Source organism: Polyodon spathula, chromosome 10 (genome assembly GCF_017654505.1).
Source record: "Polyodon spathula isolate WHYD16114869_AA chromosome 10, ASM1765450v1, whole genome shotgun sequence".
NCBI lineage: Eukaryota > Metazoa > Chordata > Actinopteri > Acipenseriformes > Polyodontidae > Polyodon > Polyodon spathula.
The window spans coordinates 45,982,506-45,994,683 of record NC_054543.1 but is presented as its reverse complement, the minus strand read 5'-3'; the positions used below and the strand labels follow the sequence as shown (position 1 = coordinate 45,994,683).

The 12,178-nt window shown below is 37.5% G+C and overlaps 1 protein-coding gene across 1 annotated transcript; it reads left to right on the top strand.

Annotated features, from left to right (window-relative positions):
* Positions 1-205: 205 nt before the first annotated feature.
* Positions 206-5,862, top strand: LOC121322442 (atypical chemokine receptor 3-like). The gene is made up of 2 exons (XM_041262417.1): positions 206-425; positions 4,086-5,862. The coding sequence occupies exon 2, from the start codon at positions 4,115-4,117 to the stop codon at positions 5,225-5,227; it is 1,113 nt and encodes a 370-aa protein (XP_041118351.1). The 5' UTR covers positions 206-425; positions 4,086-4,114; the 3' UTR covers positions 5,228-5,862.
* The last annotated feature ends 6,316 nt before the right edge of the window (positions 5,863-12,178 follow it).

Sequence of the window (12,178 nt, the reverse complement as noted above, 5' to 3'; positions counted from 1 at the left end):
GAACAAAGTGAAAGGGTCAGCATTTTAATAACTGTGGGTTTTCTGGAGTGACCTGCAACCAGATTGTTCTGCACGCCAAGTAGTTTGATCTTGTGTGTTCTGACATGTTTGTTGCAAGCCAAGTACTGCCTCCTTAGACCTGCCTCAGTAGGCGTTTCTCTTTCTTGTATATTAACAAGTGCATGCGGTTGAAAAAGTCAGTGTGTATGCATAGCACGGAGCGCACAGATATCGCAAGAGAGGCAAAAGACATTGAAATATCACGTGAATAATAATTTATATAGAGACCACTGTTTTACGTGCCCACAACTTTTTAATAATAATAATAATAATAATAATAATATAATAATAATAATAATAATAATAATAATAATAATAATAACTCTCGAATTTCGACGACGGATTAAACCAGATGAAAAGGCAAGGTAAGAATCATTTATTTTTAATTACACGTTTGCATTTATGTATTGGTATTATGAACTACTCAGCATTTTTAAGACAACTGTCTGTCACTGGTAAATACTGAATTAATGTATATATGTATACCTGTAACAGGAGAATAATCTTACAGTTGAATCTGAAGAACTACGTTACAGTGAGTTAGTTTGTCTGGACGGAAGGGAGAAGATTGTGACTGAGACTGAGGAAAGAGAAAGCAGTGTATTTTAATTGTTTGAGTCTGGTGCTTATTACCGTGGTTCCTGACACTGTGATTTCTAGAGCAGTCATTAAAAATTAAGCCACTCCATCGCCACCGCAGCTGGTGACTGGTTGCCAGTAACTTCTGAAGTGCATTTTTATCCTGAGGGGTGTCTCGTTTTACTCACTAAAAGGTCTTTTTCTTTGACGGCCATAAATCTGCAATTTAGTGCAAGCTGTGTTTTAATTGAGTTTACTGTACAGTGTGATCAAAACAAAGGTTTGGGACTTAAACAGGCTGGCGTTAGAACGAGGAAAAGGCAATGACAGCACTCGTGGAAACAAACTACACATTCCAATGAACACAATGTGAGTCATTTTATAAAGAGCGTGAGTTGGACACAATTGCAAGTAAATGATACGGAAAGTATGATTATATTAATACATATTTAAGCTTTGCTGCAATTAAACAACGCACGCACACACACACAAGAACATTACCTACGTGCTATTTTTAATATGCTTTAATATAGGCTATATTATTTAATATATTAGGTTGATCTCTGCACTGTGACGTTAACCACGGTTTACTGGTGTATGGTAACAATTCATTCGCTTTACACAAGCAGGCGTTTTCTGTTTTCTAGGTGCCATTCTCAATACTTTACTGTATCGTTTGGTAGGCAGTGATATTCCATGACATTACATAGGAACATCGGCGTAGTTATATACTTTAGTAAACGCCTTTAAATAACTGCTGTACCATATCCCGTGTGTTGTTGTTGGATAATGCATCTTAAAACAAAACAAAACAAAACAAAAAAACGGCTGTACATATTATTTTTAACTTACTATTACTTGTGTGAGATGGACATTGAGTAGGACCTTGCTGGTAAAATGTGGTTAGTCGTTTGTACACAAAATCCCTATAGAATTCTGTGAATAGTGATACATCTAAATAGCACAGGCTTTTAAAAGTAACCAGTATATGTCACACCTCTTTCTGCAAATGTACAAGAGAGAGGTTCTGTACAGTTGTCTTTAAAGGACAAACCCTATAGAGGAGGAATATGCGACTTGGCAGAGAAGGAGGTTTGAGTTGCATTATGTAAATTACATCGAAACCACTCTGTATTGTGAAACGCGCTTTTGTTTTGCATATAGTTTAAAAGTGCTTTGGGTTCGTTTGATTTAGTTGTGATCCAGCTCTTATGTAGGAGCACAGTGAATACGGCCACACACAATACATGTCAGGCTGCTATCTGAGATGCGCTTAAATACTTTAAGTAGATGTAATTAGCCGTTTAAAAGGTAGATGCAGTGTTAGGTACTTTAGGTTATTGAAACCTAACCGAATGATCATCCCGGTTACTTGTAAATCACCAGTGGCTAGCTGTTTGAGAGTGTTTGGTTACTGCAGGCTCCTACAAAGACTGACTTCTCCTTGTTCTATACTACACCCTATCAACATTGCGTCTGCCCTGGACAATGGAGACTAGGGAATGTACAGCAGAGATATGGTAGCATGGTACAGAATAGCTGAATCTACAGTACCATGGCCCACTCCCCCCCCCACCCTCACACACACACACATTTCCCACATATGGCAAGTTGCTTGTGTTTGTTTTACAGTGCAGTGTTATAAACATGTCAGGTTTACTCCGTTCAGAGGAGAAAGGTTTAGGGAGAAAGGTGATGTCTGGCAGTAATTTGTGCCTTGGTGAAGTTTTGGATGAGGAAGGGATTAGGTGAAGGGCAGCCGGGTCTCAAAACTATAAAAAAATCTGATTTACAGGGAGTTTTGTTTTTTAATTAATCAGCAGGTTACTTTTTTAGTTATGGAAAGTAGACTTTGTGGTGCCTTGTCGTCATACAACTGTTTAAACTACAATGTTACGTGCTGATTAATATATGTAATTGAGAGAATATCAGAGCAGGAAAAAAGTTCCATAACAAAAGGATTTAGCTTCAGGGCTTGCATTTTAGATGTCATTATTATTTCTTAGAGATATCCCAAGCCTTAGGAAGATAATGAGTCAATTTATTTGATTTGATTTAACCATTGTCAATCCCTACTCCTGTTTCCAGATAGAGACAACCTTTGATAACCTTTTGATCAAGGTACACTTTGATATTCTTGGGGAGCATGCCGTTGATACCGGCTGTTGTGCTGTTGTACACAGAGGGCACTAAAAAAAGAAACTCAGTAATATGGTAGGCAAACATTTAAACAGTAGTTATAACATATAATATATTATGGTACCTCTATCTTTACAGAGAATTTTCAGATAACTCAAATACATATCTGTGACAAAGATAACTGATGGGTTTGGATATGTTAATCATGGTTTTTGTTATCTGATTGATAGCAATGCCATAATTACAAATTCCTTTTACTGCCATAAATCTAATGATCAGGTGTTTAAATATTGATGCAGTAACAGCTGCTACATACAGTATGTGGAGTATGTATTAAAATAGCATTAAAGTACTATCATTTCATGACACATCTCACAAAAGCCACATTAAGATGGTCTTTGAAATAATCCAGGCTTTGACGCTGCAATTTAATATAGAGTTTAACCATGCATGTCTGAGGGACAGGAGCGTGGGTGTCTGCTGAGGTCGCACTAGAAACTATTGCATTGAACAAAAAAATGTGACTTTTTGATATTATTTTGCAGAAATATATTTTCTCATTAGAATGTATGTACTATTTTTTTTTAATCAGGGTGTGAATGGCTTTTGTACACTCATTACGTGACTCATCGGTGACTTTTCATAACAGATGGCTGTAGTCTGTTAAGGAGCTGTTATATTGGCTGAATTGTTGTACTTTTATCAATGACCTTCATGTAGATCCACTGCAGCAGGGCTTTGGATGGTAGATTTAAAAGGAGTTGCATTACCAAAGAAAAAAGTCAAGCCGATGAATAGTAAACTGAACTGGTGGACTAGACCAGCACATCCTGGGGCATGAGAGAGCTGCAGGAATGTCTCCCTTTAGTTTGTTTCCTTTGCAGATTGAACTCAGATGTTCAGGACAGTGTGCATTGGCTTCGAATGATTCCTGGCAATGACATTTCCTGGTTATTGGTTATTTTCATTTCTCAAATTTAAAAGACAACAACGGTACTGTGCTGCCAAGGAAATGGATACTCAAGACATTTTTTTAAAGAAAAAATGTTAAATATTCAGTGCAGATCGCAGTGTAGGGTCAAGGTAACTGTCCCAGCAGAAGTCAGAGAGCTGCACTTTATACAGTATTTTCTTACTATAGCACAGTGATAATCAAGTATAAAACACAAGAAATTTGGACTTCCTAATGGTATTTTAGGTAAGCCCAAGTCCAAATTAGTGTTAATTGGCAGCTTGACTCCCCCGAATTGGAGCATACTGTAAATGCAGAACAGTGTTTTAATGTCTCTTATTGTTTCCCTTTTCAGATTAGTGTCAATCTAGAAGATAACTCAAAATGAGTGCCATTGATATAACTGAGATCCTGGATTACTTGGACGAGATGAATTTAACGGAACAAGGAGTAGATAATTCTTTCAGCAACAGCGTGGAGCACAACTTCATAGAGACGCTGGTGTGCCCTCAAAGCTTCAACAAGAGTGCAGTCCTGTACAGCCTAACCCTGTTCTACATCTTCATCTTCATTATTGGCCTGGTGGCCAACTCTGTGGTGGTGTGGGTGAACCTGCGTGCTGAAAGGAACCGCTATGAGACGCACTTGTACATCCTGAACCTGGCCATCGCCGACCTCTGCGTTGTAGCCACCCTCCCCATATGGGTGGTCTCCCTGATCCAGCATGGCCACTGGCCCTTTGGCGAGGTGATGTGCAAGATCACCCATCTGATCTTTAGTGTCAACCTCTTTGGGAGCATCTTCTTCCTCACCTGCATGAGCGTCGACCGTTACATCTCTGTGGTCCTCTTCGGGGACTCCAACAGCCGCAAGAAGAAAGTGGTCCGTCGGCTTATCTGTATCTTCGTGTGGCTACTCGCCTTGGCAGCCTCCATCCCTGATACCTACTATCTCAAAACAGGTACCAACCCAATCAGTGAGGAAACCTCCTGCCGTCCAGCTTATCCAGGGCACAGTTTCAGGGAGTGGATGGTAGGGATCCAACTCAGCTTCATTGTCTTGGGCTTTGCCATCCCGTTCCCCGTCATTGCTGTCTTCTACATCCTCCTGGCCAGGGTCATTTCTTCGTCCAGTGACCAAGAAAGGAGGATCAGTCGCAAAATCATCTTTACCTACATCGTGGTCTTCTTGGTCTGCTGGCTGCCCTATCATGCCGTGCTTCTGATAGATGCCTTGTCCCTCCTCAACGTGCTACCCTTCAGCTGCGAACTGGAGAACTTCTTGTATGTGGCCTTGCACTTCACTCAGTGCTTCTCACTCATTCACTGCTGCGTCAACCCTGTTATCTATAACTTCATCAACAAGAACTACAGGTATGACCTCATGAAGGCTTTTATCTTCAAGTACTCCACCAAAACTGGCCTGGCCAAGCTCATCGATGCCTCCAAGGTATCTGAGACAGAGTACTCGGCAGTGGAGAACAACCAACCATTGTGAGATCCATTGTCCACTCTGGAAAGACATTGAGCACAGTAGCTTTGGAAAGTCACAAAACATATCTATTCAGTGTGCTATATATATTTTTTTTCTTGGTTGAACGTGATCACTTTTGTTCAATTTTAATAAGCAGAAGCTTTATGATGATCAGTGATGCATAATTGTGGTACCCTGTAAAGAAACACTGTAAAAGATATGAGGACCAAATGTAAATATGTTGTGTTTTGTTTTGTTTTGTAATATAAGTATTAATAGAAATTCTGAATGCTAAGTAACTGACATTTGCTGGACGTTAGCATTCCTGATTACATCGGGGACAAAGAAGCAAGCAATCAGCGTTAAGTTCTCATAGTTTATATTTACAGTAACAGCTCTTGGTATCGCACAAATGGGGAAGAGCAGAATTAGAGTTAAGAATATCACTGTAAGCTGATAGATCAGTAGCTTATTGATCATGCTCCATTAAAAAAAAATGCAATTTAATCTATAAAAGAAAACTTTCCATCAAGCCAAGGCAAAGTATAGTTCCCAAAACAGACTTTATTTTTTAAAATAAAATGTTCACAGTTTTAGGACACAGATAAAATCATGTTCTCTATTTTATTTGAATGTTTCTTAGTGTATATTTAATAGGAACAGACCTTATAATAAATTTAAAGTATTATTCATAATCTAAAAAGAATGATTTTTCTTATATATATATATATATATATATATATATATATATATATATATATAGCTATTTATATTCTTCCTATGGCAGAAACCTTTTCCAAGTGTATTTTTTGTTTTGTTTTGTATTTGCTTTTCTTCTAAATTGTAATTGCCCTTGTTGTGCAGTAGATTTGAGGCAATATACAGTGTTACTTAAAATGAAGAGTCTTTTCTTTGTGCTTCTTGCTCTGTAATGGCTAGGAGAATAACATCTTTGCTACCATACCTTCTATAACCCAAGTTCAGATTATAGTCACTTATAATTATGCAAATGCAGTATGCAGCACTACTTCCTGCAGTATACTTTTTTTGTTCTAATGTTCTGTACAAACTGTTTATTTGACATAGTAAAACTGCTGTTAATAGTACTATATTTTTCTAATCTGTTGACTATAAAGTGTCTTTTTGTTACACTGATGTTTTTTTGCTTTGCTTTTTTTTCTTCCTTTGAGATTCGTGTTTGAGGCTTGTTTCAGTTTAACCAGTTTAAAGTTTCAGCACATCTGTATGGCTTCTGTTATAAGCAGTGATTTTTACCAGCACTGGTGTTGAAAGAAGATACACATACATGTTTTCCACTTCATTTTTATTATAGAAAAAATACAAACCCATTTATTCTTAAGTTTTTCAGTCAGTTTACTTTCAGTTTGGGGATGAAGATATATACAATTACAGATTTCTTACAACTCTAATTAATACAAGTTAGTGTAGAGTGCCTGTAGTGGTGGTGTTAAGAGAATGGTGACAAGCTAGGTTTCCTTGTCATGGATTGTAGGGAGAACATTTTGTACATTTACCTTCTATGGCCATCTCTCCAAATGTAACGTTCTGGACAGTGTGGCAGACTGGCTCTGGTACAGTATCTACAGTACAGTACGGAATCCGAACAGAGCTCTTTTTGCCTGACCTGGCGTCATTGTGCTTGAATTAATGTATTAATGAAGGCACTTCTGTTGGTCAGAATAGTGGTTCAGCTATTTGTTCTGTACAAAGTCCGTTATCATTATTATTCAGTAAAATCTTGAAATGCCAACTTCAAACTGTACCGAATTCCCCATGTAATATTATTAAGGATTCTGGACTGTGTGTGTGTCAGTCACTAGAACTATTGTCCCAAACAACAAACAGCTGCTTATTGCAAAAGCTTATTGAAGAAACCTTTCAATAATCAATATGTTGTATTTGCCTTTTACACACGCATTTTTAAAAATAAATATTTTATGTATGCAAAGTAATTCATCTGTGTTTCCCAGATTTTTGATTCATAATATTTACTTTTACAGGATCAAGGTTTACTGTATACATATTTCCGGTTGCCTTACAATATTGGAGTGCATTGATTTAATACATTATGAACCATTAAAATGTGTTGCCAGCAGTACTGTTAAACAGTTAATTGGAAGGCCTAAAAACCTAAATATGTTGTTCTGTGCAAGCAAACCTTAAAATGCATGTCAATTGCTAATTATTCTTATTGTTAAGCGTTATTTTAATTTGCGACATGTGGTATTTAAAACCCTACTCCACTGTGTTACGAATCACAAGCATACCCCCGTATAATGTCTTGAACCCATGCTCAGCTACTTCATGGTCTTCTGGCACAGATTATCTTGGCACAAACCATTCCACACACACACACACACACACACACGCACACACACACACACACACACACACACACACACACACACACACACACACACACACACACACACACACACACACACACACACACACACACACACACACACACACACATACTTTAAATAGAAATGCTGCTTGGCTGCACATTCCAGGGAATTCATTTTGAAAGCAAAGGTTATAGTTTCAGATGGCATGCATTAAAAGAAACAATAGGATTTATGCCTTTGTTTTCTCTTGGAATTAACAGTGAAATATTTGAAGTCTTTGTTTAAGCAACAGAACCCTGATTATGTTCAAATCCCATGATTCAAGATTAAACAGGGCCCTCACAGACTGGCATTAATGGCAAACATTGTTTGTGGAATAAGGAGAGCCTGAAGCAACAGTTATGGATTGTTAGTAAACTTGGGATCTACACATCCAGATTTCTAATGCTGCAGAGAGCATAGAAGGGTAAACAATAAGATGGATGTGACAAACCCTATTTTGGTATAAACTGCAATGCAATTGAAGGATGGTGTCAGTTTTAAATGTCACAGCAATGCTGCAGAGTGCCCAAGGCCTGGAGCAGTGCTATCTGAGTCCTGCTCAGCTCTTATCATTCAGCACGATCTCAGCCTGGATTCTGAAGATGTCAAGAAACCTTCACATGTAATGGTAGATTAAGGCTTTCACCCTCTTTGGCCTCAAGCTGTTTTTTTTTAAAGGAAAGTCAAGTACACTAACCCATGCAATGGTATATTTGCCAGATAGCTACCAAATGTTACTGTTTCTATTCTGAGGGAATAATACATTCTATTAATATTGAACAAGTTTTCTTGCTATTAATGTGATGAAATGATTTGTGGATATGATTTTAATTAGCTACTATTTCCAGATGTTTTAATACTGAAACAGTATTAATGAACTTAATTCCTCTTACATATCATACAAATATCTCCCCAGTTTCAAGCAGGGCAGTTTGTGAAGAGCTTGGGAAGCACTATGTGACCACGTGGTTGATCCATGGTGTGGTTTTCACACATTCACTTTCTGCTGTCAAAAACCATTCTAACCATTGTGTGTTTCTTGTAATATAGTAAAGTAGCATAATAACATTCAATTCTAGTACTTCTCTCAAAAATGTAGCTTGCAAATAGCAAATCTAGGCATGAATTTTACTTCAAAGTGCTGATAGAAAGACTCCACATTTCAGCACATTTCCTTTTTTTAAAATCTGATTTTAAATAGATTATTTTATTTGGCATCAACAGAAGAGCAACAGAAGGTGCTTAGTATTGCTTTTGATAAATAATGTGTTTTAAATTTAAATAATGAGTTTTTAAATTTTAAAACACAATACCAAAATACACAAAAGAATGATCAACAATATTGTAGGTTGTTTCCGTCAATCAGGTAGGAGCTGTTCAGTATTCTGTGGCACATTATTTGAGTTGTTTTTAACCCCGTGAATGATGTTTGTCAGTGTGTGTATGTTGCTGTTGCCACCTCAGACCACCATACATTTGAGTACACCTGCACTACATTTTTCGTCCTGTGCCAAAGAGACTATCTACAGAGCAGAATTGAAATGTCTTTTGTGTATTTTCATTTTTTAATTTTTATTTTATTTTATAGATAATTGCCTATTCTACGTTTTCATTCCAGGGTGCAATTGACATCTCAGCTTACTGGCTAATTACAGGCCAGCCCTGCAAGCAAAGTCTTAAAACCACCAAGCTTGTTTAATTTCACATCAATCCACTCATTACAGGTGTACATTACAGGATCCTCAGGAAAACATTAAAGAGCCTCTTCACATTTTCCTAGCTCAAGGACAGTAGTTACAAACAGTAGACAAGACTTAAAGATCTTTCTATATTTGTGTCTCTTTGAGTATAGTTGCAACATTCTCAGGGGCTTTCTTATTATATACATTACATATTCTAATCATAGACTATATTTATGGTGGGCACACACACATGCACACACACAAACACAAACACAGACACACAAAAACACACACACACACAAATTGACTTGTCATAAACTCATTAACTCTCACTATAATTTTATTTATTATTTCTAACTCCAGTTAGACAATATTCCACACAGGGTTTTCTCAAATTTTGTCCGCACATTGATAGTAATACGTGCCCACACACACACATACACACACACACACATACACACACACACACACACACACACACACACACACACACACACACACACACACACACACACACACACACACACATATTTATATACCAAGATACAGTGCCTTGCAAGACATACTAGTCAGATTATTGTTAGCATGCTAGATAAGAGAAGGGACCTGGAATTCATTAGGAATGTCAAAGCGGATTCCTTTTGGTTTTTGCCAGGAGGATAATGTCCAACTCGTATGCAAACCTGCATTCACGAGAACCGCGCTTCTTTTACAATTCACTAAGGTCCAGGGAAGTGCAGATGCAGACTTTACTTACTGCCAGAGTAACCCCCATCAGCAAGACCTGCTATTTAATGCCATTCACTACATTTAAATGGCTGGATGAGTTGTCAACGTTGAGCTTGAAGAGACACCTCGTCCTTATTTACATATTGTCTTTCATTATTTTCATAACTGCTTGAACAAGAAAAAAAAATTATCTAACAGGTATCTAACTTTCCACAGATTTCACTGTTAAGTCATAAACCGTTTGAAATATGCGCATACAGAGTTAAACACTTCATCAAAAGAAATGTTGCTGATTATTTTATTTTATTTTATTACTTCTGTCAACATTAAAATCAATTTGACAGGAAACAGCTCATTTGTTTTCCCCATATTTAAAAAAAAAAAAAAAAAAAAAAAAAAGATTGTTCTACGGCTGATGTAGTTTAAGCACTGCTTGTGAATGACCAATGTGGGTTTGCTATACTTTTACAAACACACACACACACACACACACACACACACACACACACACACACACACACATCCCAAATTAATTAAGTGATTAATTTGTCGTTAATCGGGAGATGGTCACCTGCATAAAAGCCTGCAGCTCTCTGCACTCGGGTCGATGTTGGGAGGAGTGAAAGAGAGAGGGAGCAAGGAGAAAAAGGAGAAGAAAAACAAACACAGGATCGGTGAAAGCGATCTGCACAACCTGACCTGTGTGTTTGATGTTTTGTGTTCGAGGGTTGGTTTGTTTAAAACATTTATTTTGCTCTGTGAGCAAGTGTGTATTGTGTTTAAATATTCTTTTTATTTTTGTTTAAATAATCAGAGCACGCCGTGCCTTTTTTTACTGCATTTGTTTTTGTTCCTGCATTCTTGCCTGATGTCACCACATCAGCCATCCCTGTCACAACCAGGAACAAGAGACAATGACAGAAACCACAAACACGATGGAAACCAGATAGACAAAGCAATAATGAACACTGCATAAAACAAAATCTCAATATTACAGTAACTGAACCCCTCAGAATGAAGAATATGTTTAACAGTATTTAAATGGCATTGACAGCCCTCTAACTACACTCTGTTACAGATGTACTTAGTGATACAGCAGTAACTTTTTACGAGGACATAAAGTGCTAGCACAAGTTGTGACTGAACAAACAGCATGCCTCGCCTCCTCCATATTAGACAGAAAGTCCTCATTCTTAACTCGAATGTAAGTTTCTCATTAATTTTATAGGAGCCCTGTTTTTGAAATGGGGGGTGGGTGGTGAGGAATGACGACGGTGATCACTGATGCAAGACCACAGGCAGAGAAGAGAGACTAAGCATTCCTCGTGCTGGACTGAGCTCTGTCTGTCACAGTAATAATACAAAATGAAACAGAGCAGAACTCCTTTAAAAATAACTGTAAACTTTATTATTCACAGACCATTAAAGAGCGACTGATCTTGGAGTTCGTTATTTCAATCACACCAGCTTTCCTTAGCATAGACCGCTCCACCAGAGAGCCGCGACAGGGATCAACATTGAATTATTGGACAAGCTCTCTTTGACCGCTTGTAAAAATGCATATAGACTTCTATCTGTCAATAGATGTTTAAAAACATTTCTTTGCTTGTTCTTTTATTCGTCCAAAGGGAGTAACTGAGCACTGGTAAATTATAAACTAAAAAATAAATAATAATAATTAGAAATCAAATAAGCTTATGATCTCATAATAGCCCCATAATTTGAGCATTACATACAGTATATACAATACATACCATATGGTATATATCCTGACAATCTTGGTATTTATTGCCTTAACTAAGACGCAAAGCCCAGGGCCTGCATGAACAAGTCAAGCTCCAAAATTTTTGTGAAGAGGACCGTGCTTCTCTTGATATATTATATTTTGATTGTGATCTCCCCAAACCACAAGGTAGGGGCACGTGCTGAAACTGTCTTTATATGCAGTGGGCATTTTACTGCACAGCAGTGATAGCCTTATCTTTATATGCTATATCCATCAATCTGTTTCTGACAGTTCGAGTGTCAAAAAACCCTGACTGTACTACAGTCATGCAGGTGCTTAGAAAAACTTACAAATACACACACACAACCCATAAGTCTCTTTAACCAGATGCAATGAATGTAAAACAAAAGCTGGAGTTGTATCAAAC